General features: G+C 49.6%; 12 protein-coding genes across 12 annotated transcripts; 5 read left to right on the forward strand and 7 right to left on the reverse strand.

Moving 5' to 3' along the window:
* Positions 1–89: 89 nt before the first annotated feature.
* Positions 90–1172, forward strand: P175DRAFT_0426454 (ER lumen protein-retaining receptor; the record flags this gene model as incomplete). Its single annotated transcript, XM_040893169.1, has 3 exons — positions 90–195; positions 261–547; positions 618–1172. 3 exons carry the CDS (start codon positions 90–92, stop codon positions 1170–1172), a joined length of 948 nt encoding a protein of 315 aa, XP_040756489.1.
* A 3306-nt stretch (positions 1173–4478) lies between these two features.
* P175DRAFT_062663 (uncharacterized protein) lies at positions 4479–6254 on the forward strand. The gene is made up of 4 exons (XM_040901060.1): positions 4479–4849; positions 4927–5565; positions 5640–5705; positions 5756–6254. Exons 1-4 carry the CDS (start codon positions 4760–4762, stop codon positions 5933–5935), a joined length of 975 nt encoding a protein of 324 aa, XP_040756490.1. The 5' UTR covers positions 4479–4759; the 3' UTR covers positions 5936–6254.
* Positions 6255–7043: 789 nt separating this feature from the next.
* P175DRAFT_0471975 (putative translation factor pelota) lies at positions 7044–8425 on the reverse strand (the record flags this gene model as incomplete). Its single annotated transcript, XM_040895112.1, has 3 exons — positions 7044–7727; positions 7791–8282; positions 8348–8425. 3 exons carry the CDS (start codon positions 8423–8425, stop codon positions 7080–7082), a joined length of 1218 nt encoding a protein of 405 aa, XP_040756491.1. The 3' UTR covers positions 7044–7079.
* Positions 8426–8858: 433 nt separating this feature from the next.
* On the forward strand, positions 8859–10089 carry P175DRAFT_063241 (uncharacterized protein). Its single transcript, XM_040901062.1, has one exon. The coding sequence runs from the start codon at positions 9048–9050 to the stop codon at positions 9795–9797; it is 750 nt and encodes a 249-aa protein (XP_040756492.1). The 5' UTR covers positions 8859–9047; the 3' UTR covers positions 9798–10089.
* A 237-nt stretch (positions 10090–10326) lies between these two features.
* On the forward strand, positions 10327–11287 carry P175DRAFT_0520913 (alpha/beta fold hydrolase). The gene is made up of 2 exons (XM_040899170.1): positions 10327–10814; positions 10877–11287. Exons 1-2 carry the CDS (start codon positions 10382–10384, stop codon positions 11242–11244), a joined length of 801 nt encoding a protein of 266 aa, XP_040756493.1. The 5' UTR covers positions 10327–10381; the 3' UTR covers positions 11245–11287.
* A 55-nt stretch (positions 11288–11342) lies between these two features.
* P175DRAFT_0498204 (intradiol ring-cleavage dioxygenase) lies at positions 11343–12778 on the reverse strand. Its single transcript, XM_040896451.1, has 3 exons — positions 12382–12778; positions 11863–12295; positions 11343–11732 (listed from the first exon to the last, which is right to left on the reverse strand). Exons 1-3 carry the CDS (start codon positions 12627–12629, stop codon positions 11544–11546), a joined length of 870 nt encoding a protein of 289 aa, XP_040756494.1. The 5' UTR covers positions 12630–12778; the 3' UTR covers positions 11343–11543.
* A 54-nt stretch (positions 12779–12832) lies between these two features.
* P175DRAFT_0471984 (tRNA 2'-phosphotransferase) lies at positions 12833–14598 on the reverse strand. The gene is made up of 2 exons (XM_040895113.1): positions 14071–14598; positions 12833–13960 (listed from the first exon to the last, which is right to left on the reverse strand). Exons 1-2 carry the CDS (start codon positions 14233–14235, stop codon positions 13130–13132), a joined length of 996 nt encoding a protein of 331 aa, XP_040756495.1. The 5' UTR covers positions 14236–14598; the 3' UTR covers positions 12833–13129.
* P175DRAFT_0554355 (uncharacterized protein) lies at positions 14585–18035 on the reverse strand. The gene is made up of 4 exons (XM_040900553.1): positions 17115–18035; positions 16073–17059; positions 15933–16025; positions 14585–15880 (listed from the first exon to the last, which is right to left on the reverse strand). The coding sequence occupies exons 1-4, from the start codon at positions 17698–17700 to the stop codon at positions 14604–14606; spliced, it is 2943 nt and encodes a 980-aa protein (XP_040756496.1). The 5' UTR covers positions 17701–18035; the 3' UTR covers positions 14585–14603.
* Positions 18036–18200: 165 nt separating this feature from the next.
* P175DRAFT_063402 (Efg1 domain-containing protein) lies at positions 18201–19361 on the forward strand. Its single transcript, XM_040901063.1, has 2 exons — positions 18201–18582; positions 18674–19361. Exons 1-2 carry the CDS (start codon positions 18270–18272, stop codon positions 19246–19248), a joined length of 888 nt encoding a protein of 295 aa, XP_040756497.1. The 5' UTR covers positions 18201–18269; the 3' UTR covers positions 19249–19361.
* On the reverse strand, positions 19362–19806 carry P175DRAFT_063403 (uncharacterized protein). Its single transcript, XM_040901064.1, has one exon. It carries the CDS (start codon positions 19705–19707, stop codon positions 19474–19476), a length of 234 nt encoding a protein of 77 aa, XP_040756498.1. The 5' UTR covers positions 19708–19806; the 3' UTR covers positions 19362–19473.
* A 98-nt stretch (positions 19807–19904) lies between these two features.
* Positions 19905–22088, reverse strand: P175DRAFT_0425602 (F-box domain protein; the record flags this gene model as incomplete). Its single annotated transcript, XM_040893125.1, has 1 exon — positions 19905–22088. The coding sequence occupies one exon, from the start codon at positions 22086–22088 to the stop codon at positions 19905–19907; it is 2184 nt and encodes a 727-aa protein (XP_040756499.1).
* A 1494-nt stretch (positions 22089–23582) lies between these two features.
* On the reverse strand, positions 23583–26734 carry P175DRAFT_0490173 (serine/threonine-protein kinase; the record flags this gene model as incomplete). Its single annotated transcript, XM_040895780.1, has 2 exons — positions 23583–23851; positions 23902–26734. The coding sequence occupies 2 exons, from the start codon at positions 26732–26734 to the stop codon at positions 23583–23585; spliced, it is 3102 nt and encodes a 1033-aa protein (XP_040756500.1).
* Positions 26735–27294: the final 560 nt, after the last annotated feature.

A 27294-nucleotide genomic window follows, 5' to 3' on the forward strand; every position in this document is an offset into this window, starting at 1 on the left:
CTGACCGTTTGATGGTGACGGCCTAAATCTGGCTCTTTCGGCCATTTTTAATTTTTCGAGCATAATATATCTAGATACTGCTATACACTATGAGTTCCTCAGGTTTCACCATCCCTCGCATTATTGCGGACCTCGCCCATTTCGGCTCCAAGTGTGTTCTGATATGGTCCATTCATCGAAATCGGAGCGCTGAAGGTCTTGATCTCCCATACCCGTTCTGCCGGATTATATACCTGCTAATCGACTTGACTGCTTTATAGGAGTTTCGCTTCTTACCCAGATGCTATATGCTTTAGTGTTTGTCACGCGCTATCTTAACTTACTTCGACCCGGCGGGTGGAAAGACCCGTATCTCTTGATTTTCAAATTCTTTTATATTTTTTCCTCATTTTATATCATATTCCTGATGATGAAAGTTTTCCCTCGAACCCGTGAAAGGGAGAGGGCCTGGAAAATGGCACTGGGCTCCGTTGCTGTTTCATTAGTCCTGGCTCCCATCGTGATCCCAGTACTCGGTGAAGGATATGATCATCGCTGGTTTGAAGATGTAAGTGACGCTCTCTGGACCACGACTTGTTGTAAACAGCTTATTGACGACATGACTGCCCTGTTTATAGACTATGTGGTCGTTTTCGATTATCCTCGAATCTGTCTGTGTTCTACCGCAGTTGTTGCTCCTGCGGCAAACTACCGTTCCTACGGTTATCGATTCGTACTATCTTCTAATGTTGGGATCTTATCGAGGACTTTACATTATAAATTGGATCGTCCGGGCCGTTCGTCCCGAGCACTATGTGGATTGGATATCTATCGTGTTCGGTGTCATCCAAACAGCGTTTTACATTGATTTCGCATGGGTTTACTACTCACGCCAGCGCGTGAAACTCCGTAATGGAGGAGTGGTGGATTCTGAGGATTTCCGTAATAGCTGGCTCGTGAACAAGGTATTCAATGTCCGGCGGCGGCAGAGCGAAGACGATGAAGAGCAAAGACTTCACGAGGCAGATCAAGGCGAGGAGCACGGGGGTAGTGAGCACCAACCGAGGAATAACCGCTGGGGTGCGAGAGGGATCTCTGTTTCGGCCGACGACACATTAGAGAACCAACATAGTTCCGGAAATCAGACAACAGACGACGACACAGTCGGGTTTTCGGAAGATGACCGGCATTAAAAAGAACATGTCGCCATACAGATGACCGCCTAGGTCGCGAATATTGCCGGCTCTGCCATGCAGCCGTGATTGATCCCATCTGATGCGGTTACCGAAACTCCCATGACAAGCAATGCCACGGCAGATCTATAATCTGTGCTCAATTTCCTGCCCACCCAGGCATCATGTGAGGGGGTATATTTCTAGTAATCGGTTTATGTAATTCGAAGGCGATGGGTTGTGAGTTAGTGACCAAGGTTACAACGGAGAAAGACCTGTGCAGTACTTTCGGGGGTCCCTAACTCGGCCCTTTGATGACGGACCTGGTGGGATGAAACTGAATGCATGTTGCGACTAAGCGGCTAATGATTCAAAGTGAGATGATCCGAAACTGGGTAAGCTATTAACATCAGATAAGCCATTGAAATTGAAAGCGATTTGAGTGATAATCATGAAGCAATGGAGGAGAGGAAACCGGTAGTTTCAAATCTGCTCTGGGCCATTGGTGTGCCAAGGCATAGCCACGGTCATTTTGCAGGAGATAGAGGCAAGAGGAACAAGATAATGAAGCTATGATGGGATGTAACGGAGAAAGAAAAGAGGAGACAAGGGGGGCCATTTATGGTATGATTAACACAGCCTGTTGGAAAACCGCCTTGTTCATTTTTTTTTAGACTTGTTCGGGACGGCGGAAATCAAGAAGGCTTGGTTAGGCCTGAGAAGATTTTTTTTTTTTTTTTAGTATACTCTGTATAGTAGTGTCTAGGTATGTAGCTTATACGCCGTTTCTCTCCTAGCTTCGGATCCCCCTCCCCATAGTGATGACGGTTACTATTAATACCGATTAATATTGGCCAATAGTGTGGAAATCCTGGTGGAATATCATTCGCCCACAGGAGGGAAGATATTACGGAGGTATTAATTATCCTATCAAAAGACCAGACAAAGCAAAGCACCCATGATCACTTTTCTTTTCTGCTCCGTGCTAAGCGCCGAGAATGCCTTCCCAGCTCAACTTGCGTCGATTGGAGACCAGCTGCTTGGACTTTAGGTCGGTACTCCATACTCCATCTTTGGTCTTATCTGGCGCGTAACTGACCATTGATTCCGGAGACACGTGGCTTTTGTTGGAGACATCCAGAAGGAACCTTAGGTCCTAGGATACCGATAACCCATCTCCGAGTAAGTTCCTACTTGCTGGGTTTTCCCCAGTCGTCGCAAGAATGACTGCATGAAATTCCTAGTAACTAGTAACTACTAGTAGTACCTACGGAGTAGTTCGGGTGGGGAAGCCGGACCAAGAGTGGTCCCTCGTCTGTCTTGACTCTCTCTTTTCTTGCTTCTCGCTGGGTCCACGACTTAGCGATGGGACCTCCGCCCACCGGCTAGGTATGTCGCTATGTCGCTCACTCGCTCTTGTGGCCAGCCCCGGGCGTCTAATTCTTTTATGTATGGTTTGATCCTGCGTCCCCCTTCAACGCTAATCCACGTTCATCCTAGGAGGGGGTCATCGTGATCCACACGGGATTTAGAGACTTAGAGTACAGCTACTCCGTAGAATGACGCCGAACATGGCCGCCGCTGGGGTGAAAACCGGTCTGATTCTATCAGCGAGCCGAGCCGTCATTTCAGTGTCAGCGTGCTTACAGAAAGGTTCGGATCTTTAGCGTCAATATCCATGGTCAATTGGGTATAGGTCCATATTCATAGTTATAGTGGGGCTAGTCAGTGTGAGGAAAGAATCAGAATTAATCGTATTTCTCTGTAAAGATAGGGAACAAGATCTATAAAAATAAAATAATAAAATTCCAGAATGGTTGTTGAAGGCCAGTTTCGAACCCGGGGCAGCAAAATGTAATCAAAACACGCTTTACCAACTACATAGTCCTTATAATAACAACACAACATAAGCTGATGTCTGCTTCCAATTTCCACTTTCCGTAGCTTATTTCAACTCTGTTCTTGTTTTTACATTATATAAAAGTTAAGCCCAACCTTCCAGTAATGCAGAGCAATTAACTGGTATTGCTTTCCTTTCTCTGAGAACCGTACAGGATCAAGATATGAGATTCATACTATCCGTCCATCCGTCCATCCGTCCATCCGTCCAATCCATCCCATGTCCTCGCCAGCCAGAGACACAACAGCCCAGTGCGCTTAATACTAATATAATGCAGTGCAGAGGCATCAGATATCAAACATATATCTCAAGTTACACAATCAACTCTCTGGCATTCAACACCAGATAGCAGTGCAGATTAGGGGTTCTTCTCCAAGCGATCGGACAAGCCGACACCCATGATGATATAGCCCAGAGAACCCATCCAAGTCGCGAATTTTGTACAATTATCCAGCCGCTAAGAAAAGGACAAGGGAATATCAATAATACCCTTCGAGATTACCTAGGTAGTGTGTGTGGATAGCAAAACCAACTCCAAGTAGGAATTCACAGGTCTCACTTGGCAGCCGCAATAATCTCAGAGGCACCTATGTACTGCATTATCTCCAGAAGCTTCCATGAATTGCTAGTCTAAGGAGGTATAGTCTGCATGCACAGTGCACCACAGCAACTCTTAATAGATGAAACAAAAACCCCCGACTGAGGACTGCGGTTTTTGGGGGCAGCTTGTCAAATGTCAACCTCATGGTTATCCACCCCGCTTATATTTTTTCCCACCTTTATAGCAGCCCCCTACGAAATATTTTTTTTTTAGAGGGCTTTCCGGCGCAGAGGTAGTCATCATGATCCGAGGGCCTTTGGGTAAGACTGTCTAGCTGCCCTCTTTTGTTAACTAAGCGCTAATCAAACGACCATCTTTGATTTTAGGATCGTGCGGGCCGCTAAACACCCAGGCGAATCTGTTTCGTTCTGGAGATTCTCTCTTACAGTTCCCACCCCCTGGAGATCCAGAGCTCCGGAACTACGATCAGTGCTGCCTTGACCATGAGCAGCCGTAGTGGGCCTGGGAAAAAAAAAAAAAAAAAAAAAAAAGGCAAAATCTGAGCCCCCAAAGAGTTGGGGGCTAGATTTTACTTCCCTCCCCATGAGATGGAGAACAACGATGCACGATGACCCTCTTTCCTCCCTTTAGAAAACGGACCCCGTCCCCTGGGATAAGCTGGGCGCTTAAATGCAGACTCATCTTCAATTCTACACCTCTGGTTAAGAGCGCTTTTGTGTGGCACGGTGATGGTCAGCGCCAGTCTATCACATATTTTCGTGCTCTCTGAGCCTGTTGTAAGAAAAGCTCCTTGACTCTCTGTCCCTGCCTTACAAGGCATTCCGAGTTCTCCTGATACTCTCTACTCTACCTAGGTAGTATATGAACCCACAGGGCTCTTCTGCGAGAGAGTCATTCCATCACTAACTTTACTGCATTTCGTGACGCGGTGTTCTATTAACATTTAAATAAAACTCTTCTCCCTTTGCAAAACAGAATAAAAACAGAAGTTCTTGGGATCAAGGGTTTAAAGGGAACTTATACTATACTTTCCTCTCATCTATTCGTTGATTCTTTACTCTTTACCGCCGACCCTACATTGGCCGTCCCCTGCTGCTTGTTTCACCAAGTGTTTCGATCCAAACTTCGTGTGAATACTCCAGACCAATGTCTTTCAGCCAGAGTGGTTCCAACCCCGGCGAGGGCTTGGAAGAATACTTTTCGCATATGCCATCTCAATGGATGGAGGCTCAAAGTGTACGTTTTTGAGAACCGAACCGCCTGAAAGAAAAGCTTGATCTACGCCGCTAATATAATTCCGGGAGGACTTACAGTCCCCTTATGGGCCGGTGACGCATCCATACCAAACAACACCAATATACCAAGCTGCTGCGATCTTAACCCCATCCAGTCTGGCGGAAAACCCATATGCGCATACCCGACCCAGTCCTGTGCTCAGTCACCACTCACAAGAGTATCATTACTCTATCCGCGAGCCTGTCCCTCCCCATGGACTTGGAATTTCGACACCGTATCCAACCTACTTCTCGCGAAATCTGGACGTCGGCCTAGAGAGCGGACCTAGCGGATACGGGTTGAGAGAAGATACTCTGTCCCCTCCGCCATCAAGGAAACGGCAGCGGCGAGGATCCAAGCAGCTCGTATTGCGAGATCCTCCAGTTTCAATCCTCCCCCACCCTGACGGCCTCCAGCGACTAGAACAAGAACGACTGCAGGGCCATCCTGACCCCCATCCCCACCAGCGACCCCGGGCTCCCGGGCGCGGCCGGAGGGACCCGCAAGCCGAAGAAGAAGATGCCTTTGTAGAAAGACTTCGAGAGCAAAACTTGGCATGGAAAGTCATCCGAGAGATGTTCCGTGAGAAGTTCAACAAAGACGCCACAGAGGCTCGTCTACAGATGCGACAGCTGCGCAGGCGCAAAGAGCGGCTAGCGCGGTGGGACGAGAACGATGTGAGTATGTGTACCGTGACGACCTCGAGAACAGCTGCCCTGTGACCAGAGATGCTGACAATCAAGTGTTCCAGATTCGCGTTCTCATGCGGGCTAGACATTACTGGGAGCAAGAAAAATACAGTCTGATAGCCCAGAAGGTGAGTAGCTTGCGCACGCGGATAGGATTTTTTGACTCACAAGTTACCAGATGAAAGAATTCGGAGCCTCTGGCTCCTACACGCCGGAGCAATGCGAAGAGCAACTGCGATATATCGATTCACAACGCGACCGAGAACGATCGATAAAATCTCGATTAATTGAGCCTCAACCAACCCAAGGACGGACACTTTTGAAAGCACCCCGAGAGAAAGCTAGCACTACAACATGATAGCCTTGTTGTCTTCTTTTGTCTTTTTATAGACTACCTTTACATTTCCGTATCTTTCTATTTCCCTAACTTCTTCCTTTTCTTTCTCTCCAAGTCTACGACTAACTCACAATTTTGGTGGATTCTTTTTTACTTCCTCATTTTGCATGCGCGGTTAGGACTCTCTGCTTTACATTTATTGGGACTATCTTTCTTTTTACCACCTTCACATATCCGTACATATATATACCCTTCATTGAACCATTCTCATCTCCAAAAAGACCTATTATTCCTCTGTACAGAGTACCAAATCGAAATCCACCAAAGAATAAGCCGGGAACCACTTGGGTTCTACTAGAGTAGTAGCTAATAGCTATCTATAGGAAGCTCCACACCTTTTCTTAGTGCTTGACTCCAAATCCACCAGAAAGCCCATCTCCAGAATGACAAATTAACCTGGCCAACCAAACCGCAAGCCGCCAGCCCTCGAAGCCACCAAGCTCAATCTCACCCGCAGTCGTCAGAGTAGCGCGGTTTTGCTCTCCTTTCGCCTTGGCATGGCGGCAGACCCAATTCTCGTTGTCTGACTGAACAGCATGCATGCAATCCTTATGTCCTAGATAGTGGAGTTAGGAAGGATTCAACTCGGAGACTTTTTCGGCGCTCTGAAGTACAATGCGAGGATTCGATTCCAACTCACATTTACGGAGTACAGAGTATGTATCCTAGCTGAAAAAAAAAAATAAATAAATAAAACTAACGAAACAAAGTATGTCTCCGTATATAACATTGCTTATCTTCATTCCATGGACACTAATCAACTCAGTGCAGTCCCTCTCTGCTCTGCTCTGCTCTGCTCGAATTTGGATTCCTGACGTGGGCTCCAAAGGCCTGGCCAGCCATCGTATCGCATCGGGACTACATACTCCGTATAGCGCCTAACAACCCTAACTATACATTCCATCTATATGATATATTGCAAGTTTCAATCATAATAATTCTATTCGCTACGTCACATGCATCGAAGGGTATACTGAGGTAATACTTAGCTGAGGTATGACATGCACTCCAGAGGGTTCAATACTTGTTGACAATACGCTAAAGGTCCTGTTTCTAGGATGCACAAATGAGATAATTGTTGGAATCTCCTCCAGAACAGACTCGATTATTGGCCACTATCTGAATCCATATCGTCCTCTTCCGTAATAGGAAATGTTAGCAGCGCCGCAATCCCCCCCAACCCATCTAATCGTCTCCCACTTTCATGCTCAGAGCTGAGCACCCGCACTTCACCTCCTTCGACGTCGCGCACTCGGTCCACGAGGGATACCCAACGCTTGCGCTCCGTCACGTCCTGAGACCGGAACAGCCGGTTTGAAATGATCAACACGCCTCCGCCCCTGCCTACTGCGCCTTGATCCACCGCGGACTCGACCTCTCGGGGACCATAGGTGGCTCTGTTGGTTTCCTTACGCAGCTGCTCCTCAAACTCGTCCATGAGCTTGGTCTCACGGGCGTGCTTGGTGTCGGAGAGCATCGCCTTGACTGTGGGCGATTGTAGGACCTCGGTGAGTGAGTGGAGGTATCCTGAAGCGGAGTGGACGACAACAAGACTAGGGAGAAGGCGTTTCAGCCCTGGCGTGCTGGTTGTCGCGACAGACTGGATGTATTTTTGAAACCCGGCAGCCACGAACCCCGGAGAGGCCAGGAGAACAGGCCGGACGGCGTCGTTGGTCATTGACGTTAAGCTGGTGTTGAACTCCATATGGCGGAGGAGTGTGTCCAGCGTGACTTGGTAGAATTTCGACATACCCTAGGGTTGATCAATATTCTACTCGAGCAAAAGAGTCTGGGCGACGGGGGATGAATGACTTACCTTGTCGTGATCTCCTCCTCCACCTTGCCGTTTCCTAGGAACGGACATCTCGACTTTTTGCTTGAGAATTGTGCGGAATTGTCCAATGAAACAGATATGTGCTATACCCTCCTGCATTATAACTGCCACGGCTTCCGCCCTGCGATTCCCTCCTTCATCCACAGCGTCTTTTAGTGCCTCCACCGCAACACTATCCCACCCGGTACCTTCATCATCTGCTCCGGAGCCCTTCTCGAGTGTGAATTGTCGATTAAGCTCTAGGTCAAGGGTATGGTGTTGTCCAATCTTGGTGTGCTGTGTTTCATTCACGATCTGCCCACTAACGTGTAATTGCGAGTTCTGGGGATCAAAGTCTAAGTTTTTGACGCGGATTTCAAGGGTCAACCGGACTCGAGAGGAGCTCGTGGCGCCAGTAGCACCTGTGGTGGTAACACGGCGGATGGCGCTGGCGTATAGAAGGTCACCGGGACATATGAGATTGTAGGCGTGCCACTATCCGACAATTCATTAGCAAGTTAGTTAGTTCTTGACTCTCGGCGGAAATTTGGCGGGGTTACCATGTCTTCGGGCTCCTCGGGAATCAGAGTGACACTGCCTGAGCCATTATGCTCGATCTTATTCTTGACCAAGCGCATTGGCACTCATTTATGAAACAGCAGGTGTCAATATATAAGGATTATAGAGAAAGGAGAAAGATGGGAGATGAAAACTGGTCTGATGTCGGTCTCAAATCCCAGGCCAGGACAAAGCAACCTGAGGCAGAAAGCGAGGGTGCGGGACACGCCCGAATCAGACTAGCGCTGGATGAGCTTATCGATAAGCAGAACCCCTGAGTCGTCGATGTATTTATTGTGGCAGTATTATATTATTTTTTTAGAATTTTAGATGACTTTGTTTATAGAAGATGAAGATTTGATTTAACAGCCATACAGCTTTTCTTGCGAGGAGAGAGCGGAAGAGAGAGAGAGAGAGAGAGAGAGAGAGTAGGCGTGTGTATAAAGGAATCTTGTCGGGGAAACGTACGACCGCGCGAAACCTCAGGCAGAAGGAGCTTTCTTCCTATTTGGGTTCTGTTTTATTTACACCAAGACAAGGTCTCTGGGCAACCACCAGACAGGACCCTGGTTTTGTTGTATTATACTCTCTTCATTTTTATTTCTTGAAATTGATTATTATTACTAAATCCATCAACCTCATGTCTATCCTCCCTAAACACCCACCCGACACGAAAACCTACCGGTTTATCCCCGCGTAACAATGCCCGATGACCGACGGCGCATCATCCTCGAGAAGTCCCGCACCGTCCGTCGCCGATACCAACGCAGCAACAAACGATTCCAGTTCAGTGCGTCCCAGATCGCACGGATAGAACGAGAGGAGGAGCGGGAGCGCCGAGCGCAGAAGCTCCGCGAGAAAGAGAAACGTCGGGTTGCAGATAAGAAGAAGCGCGCGGAGAAGGAAGCAAAGGCCCGAGAGGAACGGCAGCGGTTGGGACTTCCGGATCCTAATGCGTCAAATGTGCCAGCAAGCCAGCCCTTACTTTTCAATTTCATTAAGAAGGCTCCGGCGCCGTCTGTTTCTGGAAAGGGGGATGAGAGCCAACAGGACACAGGGTCTGCGGGCTCGGAGACGGAAAGCACCGAGGTTGCCACCGATATTGATGGTAGCCAGCACTCGGAGCTGGATAACCATGAATTGGTTGCTCTTGCTGATGAGGATGAATCTACCATTGGTAATGAGGGGGAAATGTGTGGTGGAGAAACATGCGGCGACGAAGACGAAGAGTTCTCCGACTGCTCCATCTTTTACGACGAGGATATTATCAAAGCGGCAGAGACTATTGTAACTGTGCAGGACATAGAGGACAAGGCCTTATACGCTCCAGCTCCGCCTGGCTTGTTTGCAAGCGACTCCTTCCAAGATGACACGGCGGCCTTTTTGGAAGAATTTGGACACGAATTTGACCCTGGGGCGAGTTTCGAGCAGGAATTGGCCCAGCTGGATTGAGGGTGATCATACGCGAACCATCTTACCTTTTTTTCCTCCTTCGGTTCACATTATTACCTACTTGACACACCGGTGGTGATTGTAGAGTAACTATATTTGGATGAGCTTATCCGATCCGACGGGAGTAGGCACAGTTCTTCGGATCACGGTTGCCCCTCTCTTCGGCTCAGGCGGTGATATGCTGAACGGTCAATTTGGTTCCCCGTTCCACCATCCGACGGATTCTTAAGAACATAGCCGCTGGTGGAACAGTTGGAAATTCACGATCGAAGCATGTTCCACCCCAGGACAAAAGAAACTGGGGTCTACCGTCTATTTGATGCGTCGGCTACGAGCGGAATAAACCAAGCCCGTGCTGGAGCTTCAATTCAACTGAACCTCCGTGACGTCGGGGTCATATCCGTCTTCTAGCGTCCGTTTGGCCTGGGGGAGGAGGAGGTTGCCTACCTCCAACAAACTGTCCCTCACATCTGTCCCGCATCTACCTACCTACAATTCTTGATATTCTGGGATATACTGTCTACAGACCTTTTTTTTTTTTTTCAAAAAAAAAAAAAAGAAGAAAAAAAAAAAGGACAATCAGGATGCCTTTCGTCCCGGTTAATGACCACCAATTGCATTATACGGATTCCCACCCCGATGGAGCCCCTGCCAAAGGCCTCACCTTCATTTTCATCCATGGCCTGGGTTCCTCTCAGAATTACTACTTCCCTGTTCTCCCTTACCTGAAGACCAAGCATCGTTGTATTACAGTGGATACATACGGATCTGCGCGCTCCACATACACCGGCCAACCTATCTCCATTGCCTCGATCGCCGCCGATGTGATCGGAGTACTGGATGCGCTGAAGGTCTCTCAGGCGATTGTAGTCGGTCACTCAATGGGTGGGTTAGTAGTGACCCTTCTAGGTGCTCAATATGCAGATCGCGTCAAGGGCGTGGTTGCGATCGGGCCAACGCACCCCTCCGAGACCTTGACAACGGTCATGCAAAAGCGAAGCGACATTGTGACAGAGGGTAACGCATTGCTCTATGAATTCTCCATCCGAAAACAATACACACCTTGCTAACTGTCATAGCCGGAATGGAACCAATGGCAAACACCATCCCTTACCAAGCCACGGGATCGCAGACGTCCTCCCTTGCGCATTCCTTCATCCGTGAACTCCTGATTGGCCAGAACCCGGCGGGCTATGCGGCTCTGTGCCGGGCTATTGCGAATGCTCCTCAGATCGAGTACTCCGCTATTCAAGTTCCATTCTTGCTGATTGCCGGCGAGGAGGATAAATCTGCGTCTCTGGAGGGATGCCAGTATATCTATAACCAGGTCTCGAGTGCGAATAAGAAGATGGACATTTTAGCGCAAGTGGGACATTGGCACTGTATTGAGGCGCCGGAACGCGTTGGGAAGACTATTGAGACTTTTGTGGACACGGTTTTTTTATAACTAGATTTTACAAGTAAATTTTTGGGTCGGGTTTATTCAATCTAAAAATGAATTGATTGATTGATTGATTGATTTAATATAGAAAGACCAGTACGGAGTAGTAGTACATTATTTATTCCGCACATTCCATTACTCCCGTAGATTCGGATTTAATTTTGTGAAATCAAAAAAGAGAGAGTTGAAACATGCCTGGCTTAAAAAGCGGTATCAAAATAGTTAACTATGTACATCCATTTTACAAATGCTTAACAACAACAGGGGAATCCGACCACGTATTCATTTTTCATTTCGAATTATTATTATGCTTCGTCACTAGGAACCAGCTTCACGTCGTAGTTCAGCTCAAGTCCAGCTTGAGGGTCATCCTTCCGAGGGACAAAGTCCACAACGAGTGAATCCTTGACAGCGAACACAGAGTCATTGGTTAGATAGGGATCATTGCGATCGAAGATTTGAGTGGTTAGGGCTTTGTAGCCGTTACATAGGGCCTAGCCGTGATCATTGATTCATTAGTATTATTATGGTTTGAAAAGAGAGAGAGAGAGAGAAAGGAAAGGAAAGGAAAGGATGGAGATGACGAGGTGGGGGACAAGTGGGGGATATATATATATATCATACAATAATATGAATATGCGCGGGTCTAAATGGATGTCTATCCATTAAATGAAGTAGCTTGCCTGCCGGTCCATCGTCCGGGACCGGGTAAGGAGTTGGCCGCAGACAGTAAAGCGAGTAGCGACCATCGTTGTCGGTCTTGAACTTCCCGCGCAGGTTGAACTCTTCCTGTTCGGGGTCTTGTTGCTCGTAAAGCCCGTTGGTGGAGGCTTGCCATACTTCGACGGTGGCGCCGACTAGAGGCTTCTTGGTCACAAAGTCCACCACGCGGCCGTGCATGAATGCCATCACGCCGCCCTTGGCGGGGGTGCGCACGATGTTGGTGCCGTTCTCGCGGAAGGGGGTGTCGGCGCGGAAGAAGGGGCCTAGGATAGCTGTTGCGGTGGGGATATCTTGGGCCTCTTCGGCGAGTGTGAAGGTGATTTCATCGACGAGGCTTTGATATTATTGGTATTAGTGTTTTTTTTTTGTTTTCGTTTTTTAATAGATTTTATTAGGGGGGAGAGAGAGAGGGAAAGGTACGATTCAAGCCCGATTACGTCGCATACGAGCTGGCCCTCGTTGCGCTTGTTGTCGCTCATCTGGCCCGCCCAGTTCATGAACTGCACCGCAGCCATCCACTCCTCCACGGTGAGTTCGTTCTCGCGCGCAAAGTCGTGGACATGTTTGATCAGACCGGTCATGAGCTGACGGAACCGTGGGTTCGTCTTGGGACCCATGGCGTTGATGACATTGTCGGTGAAATTGGGGTCGAAACGGTGGGAAGCCATTTTCTCCGTTCAAACTTTAGACCAAAGAGGATTGATGTATGAAGAGAAGTCAGTATATAGCCAGAGCAAAGAAAAGTCAGGCGAACCATCTTTATATAGGTGTGCTCGCTCGCCAATCAAACCAGACAGAAGAAGGCATTCCGGAGATACGGCATCATGGATTCCCATCTTTTCCCCCCTCCCCCCCCCCCCCAGACGCTCCTCATTCTGGGAAGAGACCCCGCAATTGCGGTTCTGCAGTCGGAAGCGGAGTGGAATCGTACGACGAAGCGCACCAGTGGACAATTTCGAGGCGAGTGTCGGAAGTAAGACGCAGGGCGTGAGTGAGATGTCACGATCCGACATTTGTCGGAAGTCGGATCGCTCCAGGGGGGAAACGGTATTGCATCCGCTTGAGTCAGTAGTTTTTCATAGGGATAGTTAGTTAGGATGGGATTGGATATTTTCATCTTATACAAGACTTTATGGTATTATATCCCAAGTCTATCTATCTAACTATCTTACCTCCTTCCCTTCGGATTCCCCCGCCGTGTCCACTCCGCCGGCAATGTCTGGATTGTCTGTCCCCTCTCCCAGATCTTCCCCAGTCCCTTCTGTCTCTCAATTACAACATCAAAGCAATCGACTGGAATCACCTTGGCCCCCGGCTCGTCTGCCTTACCAGCAGGACTCATCCCCTCACTCAGAATGACCCCGTTTTCACTCTTCCAAAACGGACACCCGGCCTGCAGCGCCTTCCGTAAATCAATATAAACCAATACCTGCGCATCGTGTCGCATTCCCGATATCACCGGTTGCCCTGCTTCTTCTGCTTCTTCTCCTTTCTTCGCCCAAGTAGCAGTACTCAAAGCATCCAAAACAGACTCCACAGACGGCCCCGTGGCGAAATGCGCATGGTTCCGCCCCATGCACTTCACCCCCCCCGACGCCAATATCTGCGGCCACACGGAATGGTAAGTCCCGTGCACGACAGTCTCCGGCAACGAACCCGGTTTCTCCAACGAGAGCCGCTCCAGGAGCGACTCCGCAGCAACCGATTTTATACTGTGGCCCTGCGTGGCGCGGATCAAGTAGTGCGCGGCGTCCTGGTCCGATGTCGACGCCGCCAGGGCGGTCGCGGTTGTGTTTGCGTTCCTAGTATCTTCAGCTTCGTCCGCGTCGGTCTCGGCAGAAGAGGCCGGCTCCGTTGTAGCGGGCGTAGGCGTAGGCGTAGGCGGTTGCGGCGTAGCAGGGAGGTAACGCAATGCGAATCGCTTCTTGTCCGAGGTTTCCACGGCGGCGATAATCTCGGGGAAGGTGACTTTTAAAGACTTGAGTTTTCGCCATGCGAGCTGGAGGGGTATGATTCTACGTTAGCTTTCATTTCATTTCACTATACTGTAGAAGAAAAAAAAATAGTTGCTAGAAGGGTAAGTAAGGGTAAGGGAGGGGGGAAACGCACCACATCCGCCACATTCGCATACCCGTGCCGATCCATCTTCAATCCCTCGCGCTCTGCAGCATGGCGCAGAAGAAAACTCAGAGCCTTGGAAACAGCCACTGCACGATTTGCAGGGCCTCCTCCTCCTCTTCCTTCACCTTTTTGGTGGTGGGGTGTTTTTCCCATTGTGAAGAATAGAATGCGGGGAATTTGCGAGGTAGAGTTCTGGTAACAACGCAAGGAAGGTCACAGCAATAAATAACGCGTTCTCTCGGGATTTGGCCCTTGGTTGAGTTGACTCAGAGATGAAATGATTCAAGTGGCTGAGTTCGTTGTGTTGCGATCTCGAGTCAGATAATTAATTGACTTGGGCCGCGAAAAGGTCATTCGTTTTTTTGACATCATCGCGTTGGTTCCCCGAGTGCGAGTCCCATACCTACCTAACTTCATACTCTGATACCTATAGGTACTATAACTATGTAACCGATTATTTAAATGGTGTGATTATACGTAAAAAAAAAAAAAAAAAAAAAAAAAAAAAAAAAAAAAGGAATCTAACGATCGCAAAGACAACTACATTCCGCAACCGGACAAACATTGTGCTTTGCAAACCACTCTCGTGCATGATGCGCGTGGAAACCATGGTTGCAGTTAATACAGAAAACGATAAACCTCCGCATAAGCTCCGCCTCGGAGATCTTGCGTGACTCTGCCGCGGCGTCCGCAGCCACACACGCCTTGGACATGGGGTCCGGAGACCCCAGCCACAGCGTACACACCCCACACCGTGGCATATGGCGTCCGCAGCGAGGGCAGATCATCCCCGACAGTGCGGCCGTGCCGAGCGGGTTACCCGCGGTGGTATGGGTGACTTCCCCGGTCGCCGACGGGGGAAGCTGCGAGGAGGCGTCGTGCTGGGTAAGTGGTCGGGTGCAGTAGTTGCACGTTAAACTGACCTGTTGTCGAGGGGGCTCAATCAACCTTCGCCCGTCCCAGGTGACAGCGAATTTGCGAGACCCGACGTCGAACCGGGCTCGCTCGAGTTGGAGTTTCCAGGAGTTGATTTGCCAGCGGTAGGTTTCTCGCCAGGCCTCAAAGCGGGGTTTGTTAGGTGGGGTATCGATGAATCGGGGAACGGTGTGGCTCATGGCCAGAACTGGCGTTTGGAAATCGTTGAATTTGTTGATGTAGGACTGGAAGAGGTCCATTGCGGAGTGGCCCAACCCGGTGAGGACAATGCCTTCGATGTCGCCTTGTTGAATGGCTTCTTTGGTGATGTCGGTGAGGTATGTGGTGAGGTCGTCGTCCGGCAGCCAGCGCAGGGCAACTTCAACGCGGTATTTGAGAGGGAGGGTAGTTTCCTGGATGACAGAGTACCAGTCACCCTTGCTAACAAGCGCGATGATAGCCCGCGCGTACGGGTCCGTGAGCTCTTTGGCGATCTCTGCACAAGTCTCTTCCCAATCAGAATCCGTTTCGCCTTTTGCAGCTCCAGCAATGGCCATTGCGAGAAGTTTATGGGCTTGCGTGGGCTTGTGACTTCGTAAAGCGAGGTACGCTAGTTTAGGTTCATCCTGGAAAATAGCCAGGGCAGCGGCTTTGGTATGTTGGCTATCAGATGATAAAGTTTTCACAACCTCTTCCAGTTCCCGATGGGATTGGGCTGCACCGCAAATCCGTAGACCAAGGCGACGGTGCTCTGAGAAATGCGTCTCGCAACCCTTGATTGGAGGAAGATCAAGCTGTTCCTGGACTAAATCTACGATAGTATCATTGATATCCGGGCAATGGTTGGGATTCGAACCAAGGCAACGTGCCTCGAAACTCGCGCCTATAAAGGTGAGTTAGATTCTTCTTCAAATTAAGCGAGGCGAGGGTCTTACCCAAGTCTCCTGTCCAGACTTCGAATACACCCAGGTAGTTCAGATCCAAACTGTTCATTACCATCGATTCATTCGCAGAATCAGATCGTGCCCCTATCTCCTGTTAGAAAAAGCTTTCCCGGGGGAGGAAAGAGACTCACGCTCAACCCAATTCCAGAAATCTTGGAGCGGCGGATCATCAGCTAAAATCTTCTTATTCCGAGCCCCGTCAAAGAGATATCCCTCCTTGCATCGGAGCCTATTCACAGTTAAGAGCGTCAAGGCCTCCTCGGCCGTAAGAGGGCTGCCTAACGTTCCGATAGAAAGGGCACGCTCTCTAACCTCCCGGCTGGACAAATGTTCGGCATTTTTATCCTTCGTCCGCCTAGTCCCATCCGAAGCATCATGTTCGCTTTGTCTGGCAAGAGCTCGGTCCCGAAGGTCTTTCACGGCTGTCGCGACTTTTGAACCCTCGCCCAATACCGGTCCAATCATCTTGAAATCAGAGTACTCATCGGGACTGCCGCATATCAAAGAGCCCTGGGAAGACAGCCGTACAGGAGGCGCGGGAGGCTTGATTGTGACGATATTGACCCGCTCATCTGCAGATAGGGTCAAGACGCTGGGCTCGTTGGAGACGCTCATGTTCAGGAAGTCAAACGAGACAACTCGCTCCGACTCCTTGTAACCCCGGGAAGGATGGTCAAAGGGGCTAGAGACATCGCGAACGGATTTGGTGTATATCTGCTCGGGGTAGTTGCTGATCGAGTTTTGGCCCAAGGTCTGGTCAATGGGCGAGCGAAATTCCTCAACGAGATAGTCTTTGACAATATTATATGTCTTCAGGTGACCAGTGTTCGAGATGACGCCTAAACAACCGCGCTTGGTCCTGGAGAATCGAAGACTCCAAATTGACGCCTTGGGGGAAATGACGTTCTTGAACTCGAGAGCTGGATCCATCTGACCAGTCTCAAGAGCATTCGGAGCCACCGCCGCCGACAACCGGGCCCCTACGCGTCGATCCCAAATACAGACGGTTGGGTCGGTAGAAGTGAAGGCGGATGCGATGTAGTTCTCATCAAGCCAATCAATGGCTAGATTATGCACGCATCGAGTAGGAAATTGCAGCGATGGGTTTCCGGGTCCCTCTAAACCCTCGTTAAGCCCCACCTTACACAAACTAGGGGAAAGAAAACAACATACCTCTCAAATCATAAATCCTCACAAACTGCCCCTTCACTCCCGTCACCAGCGTGTCAGGTTGATCTTTAAAGAACTTCACGCTCGTAATCGGCTCGGAGCTGGCCAACTTCCTCAATGGCTCAACAAACCCTTTCGCCCCCCTCATCGCCAACCGCTGGTTCACATCCCAGATATTTAAACAGAAGTCGTTGCGTACACGGTCCAGCCCCGCTGCCAGCAAGCCATGCGTACTAAACGCAATCGCATTACAATACCGCTGGTGGCGCACGGGGAACGAAAACGACTCCTGGGTGTCACCCTTCATGCGCAGGATCGTGGCGTCGCCGGATGACTGCCCGACAGCGACGAGAGACTCGTCGACGGAGGACCAGTCGAAGGCCCGGAATGCGGGGACTTTGGTGTGTGTTGAGAGGACTTCATATTCCAAGGGTTGGCTGTTGGTTTTGTTGGTGTTGGTATTGGTGTCGGTATTGCTATTGAATGCGGTAACTCTGCACAGGCGAAAGGTCTTCCCTGTCACATCAACGGAGAGGAAGCGTTGCTCCGCTGTGGTGGAGGACGGGGACCATCGGATGGCTTTCTCCATTTTGGCCTGTGATTCTGTGTTCTTGTTGGTCTACTTAATGGCCCGTGTTCCACCGGTGATGCGGCGGGCTTTTGACGAGTCGATTCTCGATGTACTTATGGGGAAGCACTTTCATCTGATGCATCAGCGGGCGAGTCCATCCCATGATTCTGCTGTGATGTGTGGCGGGGGGAGGGATGGAGGCAGGTTTAAATATAGACGCGCATGGTAGCGATGATCCAACGGGTGTTCTCAATGAAGATAGTAAAGAGTCTGAGTTTGCGCACAAGATTCAGTCCATCAGGAACCAACCTGTCAAGAATGCGACAATAGTTGCCCAGGTACGGAGCAGTGAGGTTGCACTCGAGAGCTCAGGAACGTCACCAGAGTCGGCCGCGTCCTGATTGGGTTATCGCAAGCCTCCGCGATTTCTGCTCGGCCCGACTTATTATCCGCCCTTTTTTTTTTTCCCCCTTCCCGCATAGAAAATTATTTGATGGGGCTTGCTTTTATTGTACGCAGTTATTCTATCACTGAACCCCTCTCCAACCCGCTCTATACCAGATCCGAAATCTACATCCAGATTCAAGATGCCCAGAGAATTCAACCCACCCAAGCGCAAAGCCCACGACATCTCCGACGACGCTCGCGCCCCGTCAAGAAAGAGAATCCATCTGCAGGCCGCCGCCCGCGAAACCCCCAACAACAAATATCCCTCCGTGAACGAGCTGAAGAGACGGATCCGCGATGTCAAGCGTCTTCTGAAGCGGGCGGATCTCCCCGCCGATGCGCGGATCGTGCAGGAGCGCGCTCTCGCCGGGTACGAGAAGGATCTTGCGGACGAAACCCGGAGACGCGATAGGTCGAAGGTGATTAAGAAGTATCATTTTGTGAGGTTTTTGGGTACGTTATCTCCAACGCTATTCTCCTGCACTGCTTGCTGTACTTTGCTTTGTATATCTCGGACGCAACTGACCAAGGATCGCGGGGATAGATCGCAAAACAGCGTCGAAGGAGGTATCCCGTCTCACAAAGCAAAAAGAAACCCTGGCGAAGTCCTCGGATCTAGACGCAAAGGCAAAGGAGAAGAAGCTGGCGGCGTTGGACTCGAAATTGCACGTGGCGCGCGTGAACCTGAATTATACGATGTACTACCCGCTTCATGAGAAGTATATTTCTCTCTACGCGGTGAAGAACGAGAAGGATGAGACAAAAGAAGGGGAGGTAGACTCGGATGGTGGTGAAACTCAGTTGACCGAGGAGAGTGCGGCGGGGAAGAAGGCTATGTGGCGTACTGTCGAGAAGTGCATGGAGGATGGAACGCTTGATCTGTTGCGCGATGGGAAGCTAGGTGCGAACGAAAATGCAGCGGCATCGCAATCGAAGAAGCGTAGCGGTGACAAGGCGAGACCGAGTGCGGAAAGTGCCGGAAAGAGTAAGGAAAGAAGTGAAAAGTCGAGTGTCAAGTCAGACAAGACCGACGTTAGGAGAGGGAATACTCATAAGCAACCTACTACTCAGGAGGTGGACAATGGGGATGAAAGTGATGGGGGTTTCTTTGATATATAGTCACCGTTTGGTTGCCTGCAAGCATTTACCGGAGTTCCATGTCGTTTATTCTTTGTTCTGCCGAGCTGTTTGTCTAAGAAGGTTACAGCGGATACCCCATCATTGATATTGATTCAGTCAATTGGACTTCTAATTCGTTATGTAGTAGCTCACATAGGAAAGAAAGACTGAAACCAGAGTTGAGTTGGGGAACTGTCAATGAAACAACATAGGAGATGTGAAAAGTCAACAATAGAACACCAACTTCACCATGGTATGCCGGGTTGTTGGGATCAAATCATGCCAACTCCAAGCTGTACCTTGGAACGAAATCAAGCAAAATGAAACCAAGTAAATCAATCGTGCGTCAGGGAAGGGAAGAATTTCCAGCACACGTAACGGTGTCTTCCCATTGAATTCGAAACTCCTGCGAATTCGTCTTTGCATATCTTCTAGCACGCTTAACTCGAAGCACGCCATTCATTCAGCCTTCCAGCATGACCAGCACTGGGCTGTTTTCTCTTGCCCTGCCTCTTGCTCGATGGCAAAGGGGGAACATGTGTGTAAACACTGACAAAGGTTTCCAGAACCTTGCTGAATTTGAACCAGAGTTTCATGTTGTGGCCCCTCGTAAGTTCCAAACAAGAGGTAACAGATGGCATCCAGGCAATTATGCTTCACATAATTACACAGCTGCCTCCACTTTGTGCTCGCCTCCGTCGGCCGCCAAGTACGATACCCCCAATCCCGTAAGACTCCTCGTCCTCGTCATCTTCGTTGTAAATCCTCTCGGCTTCTCGCGCACGACGACGGCGCCTTCTGGCACCAGCTCCAGCAACTCCAGCTTCCTCAGTTGCTATCATGTAATCTGCCCACTTTCGATCCAGACGATTTGCAGCCGCAAGGCCGCCTCGTAGGACTCGCCTCGTATGTTCATCAACAGTCATTTGCCAGCCGTAAAAGCACTTGAGCTGGATGATATCGTTGGGGTACAAGGTGGGCTGCGGCGGAGGTGTAATCGAGGAGGTGATCATAGGGGTAGAGCTAGACTCTAAACCTGAAGTGATTGTCTGAGATACAACGGAGACTGCTTGGAAAGACTTGCGTACGCGCGGAACGTAGGCGTTACTGGAGAGGACCTCTCGGACTCCAGCCCAGGTAACATTGGCGCAGTCAAAAATCACGAGGCGCAGGCCAACCCGAGGAGGAGTTTGGCCATATCCTCGTTTGCGAATGCGGAGGCTGGCTTCCATTAAGGTGAGGTCGGATATCCGCGTATTATCCATCTCCACTGACCGGAGAGACGGGCAGTTCTTCATCACTTGGAGCATTCCGATGTCACCTAGAGCTTCACAATAACTGATGTTGAGGTGCTCGAGGAATGGCGCACAAGGGGACTTGGCAAGTTCGATGAGAGTCTTGTTGGTAAGTCTTTCCATATCCTCGAGCTCCAGGTGAGTTAGGCGAGGGGTTGTCTCGAGGACAGCCACGATGCAATTGTCAGATAGCTCGGTACACTGCGACAGCTGCAGCCCTTCCAAGTACGGGACGTTGTGGGCCAAACTCATGACGCCTGAATCTGTCAGGTCGGAGCATTGGTGGATGTCGAGGTGCTTCAGCCGCCGAGGAGGGACAATTGGACGGTCCTCGAGTAAGTCGAATTCCGGATTGAGACCATGCATGAGCGTTTTCAAGCTCTGATCAGTAATGTCAGTCCGGCTGATAATCAGCCGTTCCAAAGTATTCCGATTGAAAAGCTCCCGAGCAAAATCCTCATCGTCGAATCCTTGGATTTCACTCGCGCGAAGATCCGTTAATTTAGGACAAGCCTTCACCACTTTTCTCAATCCGGAGGTATCAACGCTAGTACACCAAGAAACATTGAGGATGCGGAGTTGATGACACGACCTTGCAATGATCTTCATAGCCGAGTTCGTCACACTAGCCAAACCGGATACATTGATGTACTCCAGCCGTTGGTTGCGCAAAAGAAAGCAATGAATCGCAGTCTTGTCAATGCGGCTTCCTTCCAGTGAGAAGTTGACCACATTCCTACATAGGGCTGTTATCCTTTCCCCTTCTTTCTGCCATTTGTCGCGCAGTTGGATACAACCGCGAAGGTTAAGATCTCGAACAAACGGGCCGCCCGCCGTGAGAATTTTCATGAGAGAATCGCTGGGAATATCGCGGTAGTACTCTGTGGTATCAACCTTAGACCATAGTTGTCCGTCATAGCACATTTTGTTCCACGATTTAGAGACACCCGAGCAACGGATGATTTCCTTGGGGGTAAGGAAACTGAAGATGAGCATTCTAAGCTCGCTAGGCATGCTTCCCCAAAAGTCAACCCCCCTTGGCTTCGGGGCTTCTTTTACAAACGTGCTGTCCAGCGCACCGCTTGCGAGTGGTATACCACGGGAGCCGGGTCTCAGGTCAGTTGGCAATGCAATCTTCCTCGCATGGGCACCACTGGGAGAATCAGACCCGACTAGGCGAATCCGAGCGTTTCCATCCTGGTTGTCTGCATCGTATCCCACTGCACCCGGGGTTTCAGGGCGGATTCCCAGTCCACCATGGAGTTGGGACGAGCTGCCATTCCCGAGACACGGGGTGTATGGGGATTGGGAGAGTGAGACGCAGGACAGCGAAGCCTTTCCGTTTCTATAGCCGGTAGACGCCGCTCGCCCACGTCGGGTTAGACTTGGACTTGATGAAATGCGTTGGAGACTCTGCAGCAGCTTCCGGCGTCCTTTGGCCTTTGGAGGGTGCTCCAGCGGAATCTGCCCGGTCGATGAGGCCGGGCTCACGGGTGAGACGGTCCCGGGAGACGGGCCGGGATCATCGGGATTTATGGTAGCCATGGTGGAGAAGGAGAGAGAGGGTCAGGACTCCGAGCAGAAATGATTCTTTCGGCCCCGAATTGTGCTGAGAATAGGATTAAAAGGCAAAAACACGAAACTGGTGATTTACAACACCTAAGTGAGGAAGTTATCTGAACAGCGACAAGCGCGGTATCCCGCTCGTATATCGATTTAGAGGATCATCGTCCAGGACGTCCAAGGACATACGATCAAGTGGTGAGACAAATAAGAGCAACTACTCTGAACGTGCAGTGCAAATGGGAAAGGATAATGCGGGAGGAGTAGGGGGAAAAGAGCAATCCAAAGAAATGAGAAGAAAAGAAAGCCCCCGCAGGACGGATAGATAAGGTGAAAGAAAGAAACGGACAAAGAAGAAGAAGAAGAAGAGAATGCAAGAGAAAGGCAGGTGGTGTAGTGGTTTTTCTCGGTTAAGAAGTGTAACAATTGTACCATGGGCCGAACGAATCGAGGCAGGACGTCAGCGGAGCATCATCCAGAACGTATGAAGTCAACGCAAGATAAAGAAGGGAATTTTTGCCGTAAGAAAGTAAAGAGAAGAAGTCGAGAAGGTTGAGAAGGAGGAAGAGGAAGAGGAAGAGGAAGAGGAAGAGGAAGAGGAAGAGGAAGAGGAAGAGGAAGAGGAAGAGAAAGAGAAAGAGAAGAGAAGAGAACTTGGTCAGGCGATGCAAGAGATCAAGATAAGACGGTCAAAAGATACTGGCCCACTGCGTACCCAAGGAATAAAGGTACAACTATTCAATTAAAATATTGGAAATTCATACAGTGGCATCTTCCATGGTCCCTGACAGGTCAATCACTAAACAATTAGAGCCGTGCCTGATTGTATATACTCGGACTGTTTACAGGTGGATAGTTATTGGCACATTATTTTGTCTGCCTAATCCTATACTGACTTCCCCCCGCACTCCGACAAAAGAATCCATTCTCTTCATTAGAGTATTGTCCTTCCAAATTCAATCCAAATTGAAATCTCTCTAGCCAAGTACATAAAATGAAGCTCGTACACGATGACGGGGTATCTCGCTATTTCCTGACCTCTATACAGATAGTCTTTTGGGTTTAAATGCGTCCAGAAAAAAAGAAAGACAAGAAAAAAAAAAAATAGCAATATTCCTCGCTTTACCACGTTCTTCACTGAAATCTCCAGGGAATCCCTTCTTCGTACTCTTACATTCTTCATAACCATGTCCCCCCCCCCCCCGCCGGAGGTCGTGTCGTGTCGTAAGGCCATCGCAAATTGTGTCGTGTTATAATTCTAGTCATAAGCGAAATTGCGCCGAGATAAATATGGCGAAACAAAAAAAAAAGAAAAAACAAAAAAAAAAAAACAAATAGATAAAAAAAAAGAATCCGTAGTAGGCGGCTGGACATGTCATTGTTGGTATATAAGATTTTCGTCCACAACTGGATCGATCCTCCTCCTTCTCCTCTCATCCAAAATAGTGTTATGAGCTAGCCGTTGCAGCAAGGAGCTTATTCGTCAGTCATCCAGGGGTGCTCCATCACTTCGCTAATCGTCAGGCGGTTATCCACGTCGCGATCAAGCATTCTACGGATCAGGTCGATGCAATCCTCCGAAAATGGTAGAAAGGGGACGCGGAGAGGGTGATCCAGAATCTCGTCGACGTTGTAAAACGGATTTTCCTTATAAACAATGGTGTATAAGAGAATACCAAGGGCCCAGATATCTTGCTCTTTGCCCCGGTAGGATTTGCCTTGGAGAACTTCCGGTGCGGCATAATCTATCAAAATGTCAGAGAAACCTCAGCATACATTATTGGAGCCGACTTACCGATTGTTCCCACAAACACATCAAACGGCCCATTCTTGATGTAAGCGGCGCTTCCAAAATCGATCAGCTTGATTCTGCCTTCACCATCCAAAATCACATTCTCGTCTTTGATATCTCGGTGGACAACCAATGCCTTGGTGTGCAGATGGTGGATAGCGCTAACAACTTGGCGGAAAATGTTTCGGCATTCTTGTTCATCCATATTCGCTTTCAGCTCGATGTAATCGAAGAGATCCATTCCCGGAAGTCCGTGCGGGAGCATTTCGATATAGTAGTTGACATCATCTTCAAAGAACCCTTCCATCTCCACAATATTTGGGTGTTTGAGACCATCTCTCCGGAGGTAGTCAAGAACATGAATCTCCAGTGGAACGGTCCCTAGGCGACGGTCGCGGGTCCAGGTATCCACCAAAATTCTCTTCTTCGTCACATATTTTAAAACAACCTTCTTAGCCGGGGTTTTCTTCAGGCGCGCAAGCTTCACCTCGCCATACGCTCCCTGCCCCATTTCCTCAAGTATCACATAATCAGCGATCGTCCGTTTTTGGGGGGTGTCCATCGCATTAGGTGGGTTCACTTCAGCCATTAGTTGAACAGGTTTGTCAGTTAGTGGTTCTGATGCGGCTTCACTGAGCTGCTGGCTCAAAGTAGAAGCAGGTATTTTGCTTTCTACGGCTATCTCTTCGGTGTTTGCACCTGGAGGGCCTTGTGGAGGAAGGGCTGTTGTAAGATCAGGGCTCGCTGCTTGAGATGGAATCGAATCGTGGGGGTGGAAGTTTGCTGGTGGTCCCGCGGAATGAATGTTCCGTGAATATGTAACCCAGAGCGCATAAACAAGCTCCGTCACCGTCACGGCACCTTCGGAGGTATCGTCGGTCTCGTTTTCGCTCCCGACTTTCTCTTTGCGTTGCTTTGGAAAGATCGTGCCGCTTTTGACCACCCGCAGCTGAACATCCACTGCGATGGTAGATCCATCACGATGTTTGGCCGTGAGACCTGCAGGCTCCAAAAACACTGACGCAACGTTGGCCTTCCCATCCCGCAGCATAGATAGGGTTCTTGCTCTTCGGAAACTCAACTCAGGAATAACGACACCATCAACCAGAGGAATATTCTCGTCCTCAGAGATGACATAAAGGTAGTCGTCAAATCCAGGTATTAAGTCGGTAATATTTAGGCCTTCCGGTCTTTCATAACCAAACAGCGCAGATGCGAACACCGAATTTGAGCTGATGATCTTCAATGATGATGACGACAAAACCATAACGCCGGCGACGTGAGGAAAACTGGATATGCGAAGACAGCCAGAACTCTCATCCCTAGTAACCGTGGTAGGCGTGCAGATTGCGCTTGAGGTACGTGCAGCAAAGTACTTTAGCTCAGCAATCTTGCCGAAGCCTTTCTCGACAGAGCTTTCAAGGCAGTCCTGCGGAATATAAGGAAGCACCTCGGTCAGATGTTTCCCGACCTTGACGATTCCCTGGCCCCAGATTTTGTCCGGGTCTCCGCGGGTCTCCTTCACCTTCCACGACCCGTCACAGTTAATGTAGGCGACATCTTCCTGGATCTCTTCAAGAACCCAGATTAAGCCTCCACGCTTTTCCATAACCCAGATACTAGCGGAACCCTTTGTCCCATTGCGCTTTTGGATCGGGACTACATCGCCGCACAGCAAAACGCCGCGTGATTTCGTTGCCTGATGATTTAGCGGCCTTGGGGCATAGGTGCTTGACCCATAGCCATCATCTGTCTGAGCTCTCCTTGGAGGTCGTGTCCGAGAAGGCGGTTTACTGAGCAGCTGTGCAGTGACGCCATTACCCATCCCCATGGATCTTGGATTGGCAGGTTTCATACGTGGTTTATCGGGCGATGTACGGAGTTTGGCTGCGGCATAAGTTGTAGGATCCTGCAGTTTAGATTCGAGCCACTGTCGTCGATCCGTCTGTACAACCTCTAAAATACTTAGCTTCCGGAGCTCTGCTTGTGTAACACCAAATACAAGGCATGACAGGTCGTTAGCCGCTAGGATAGTCCAGGGTGCCTTGGACTCGGTCCTAAAGACCGCTTGTGAGACCGGGTTCCATTTGCTGCTATGGGTATGTAAAACCGGCACCGGAAACGCGGATCCAAAAGTTGAGGAGCTAAGCGAGGAAAAAGGATCCGCGGCCGAGTAAGGTTGAGCTAAAGATTCCATCAGCTTGCCCTGATGAGCAGCAGAACTGGCATCCGTGTAAGTACGTTTTAAGCTTACGCGTCTGGATGCTGGAGCAGACTTTAGTCCTCTTATTTCATGAGTTAGTGGCTGGGAGGGTGAAAGATGTTCCGCGGCAGAAACATGCTCCTGTGGCACCTCTTTGACTTCGGGAAGAGGCAGATGGAGCTCCGTAAAGGCCTTCTCGAAGATGTTATCATTCCCCATGTCTGCGGGCCCAGTCATAGGACCTCGCACGGTGCCCGCATAATTATACCTACCCTCTTTCCCCGATATGCTTGATTGGGACATGAGATCTATCATCCCTTGGGTGTCCGGATCGCCACGCATGCGAGCTTGAGGGCTTAGCATCCCAGTACTGCTAGACGCCCATCCGAACCGGTCGCGCATGAAATCAATGGACCTCTTCAAGATATTGTGGCGGCTGTGGAGTAACTCCTCGGATTGTTGTGCAAATGAAAAAGAGTGTAAAGATTCACAGGGGAATCGATGAAGGTCTTCCAAGGCGCTGGCATCCTGACTTGATGGGATGCCCATAGAGTTGGCTCTTGACGACGAAAGGGATCTTGGCGATGGCGAGAGATTTTGGGGTGTGAGAGTGCCAATGGATGAGGTGGACATATTCGGGAGGGTAAAAACCCGAGAGGGTGGTTGTTGGCGGATACGATCTAAGCCAGATGGGCCCAGTCCATGTTCATGTTCGAGGAGAGGAGACCTGGACGAGAAGAATTTTCTCAGCCTCCATTGTCTCTATGAGAAACAGTGCAAGCAAAATGCAAGCAAGGGGATATTTCCGTTTACTAGCCACCACCCACCTTGAAATATGATCGAACGCAAGTGGAAGATTTTCCACCGAACACCCCATCGAATCATTGTTGTTGCCTGAGGGACGTGCAAAGAAAGAATCGGTCTCTGGAGATTCTGAAAGCGGTCCCAACGGGGATGATAGAGGACTTGGATCGCCTGGTTTGCACGATGTTGTTAGCATTAAATGTTTGGTGGCTAGGGTTCACCATCTGCGCATCCAAAAAAAAAAAAAAAAAAAAAAACCCTGAATATGCAACGGGGTGGCTGGAATTATTCCGATTTGCAAATCCAAATCAAATACGCGGATGAAGCAGCAACCCCGATACAGAACCGATGAACGGAGCAACGATTTTCTCATCCCTTCCTTCTTATCT

This window comes from Aspergillus ochraceoroseus (genome assembly GCF_002846915.1).
Source record: "Aspergillus ochraceoroseus IBT 24754 chromosome Unknown P175scaffold_1, whole genome shotgun sequence".
Classification (NCBI taxonomy): Eukaryota; Fungi; Ascomycota; class Eurotiomycetes; order Eurotiales; family Aspergillaceae; genus Aspergillus; species Aspergillus ochraceoroseus.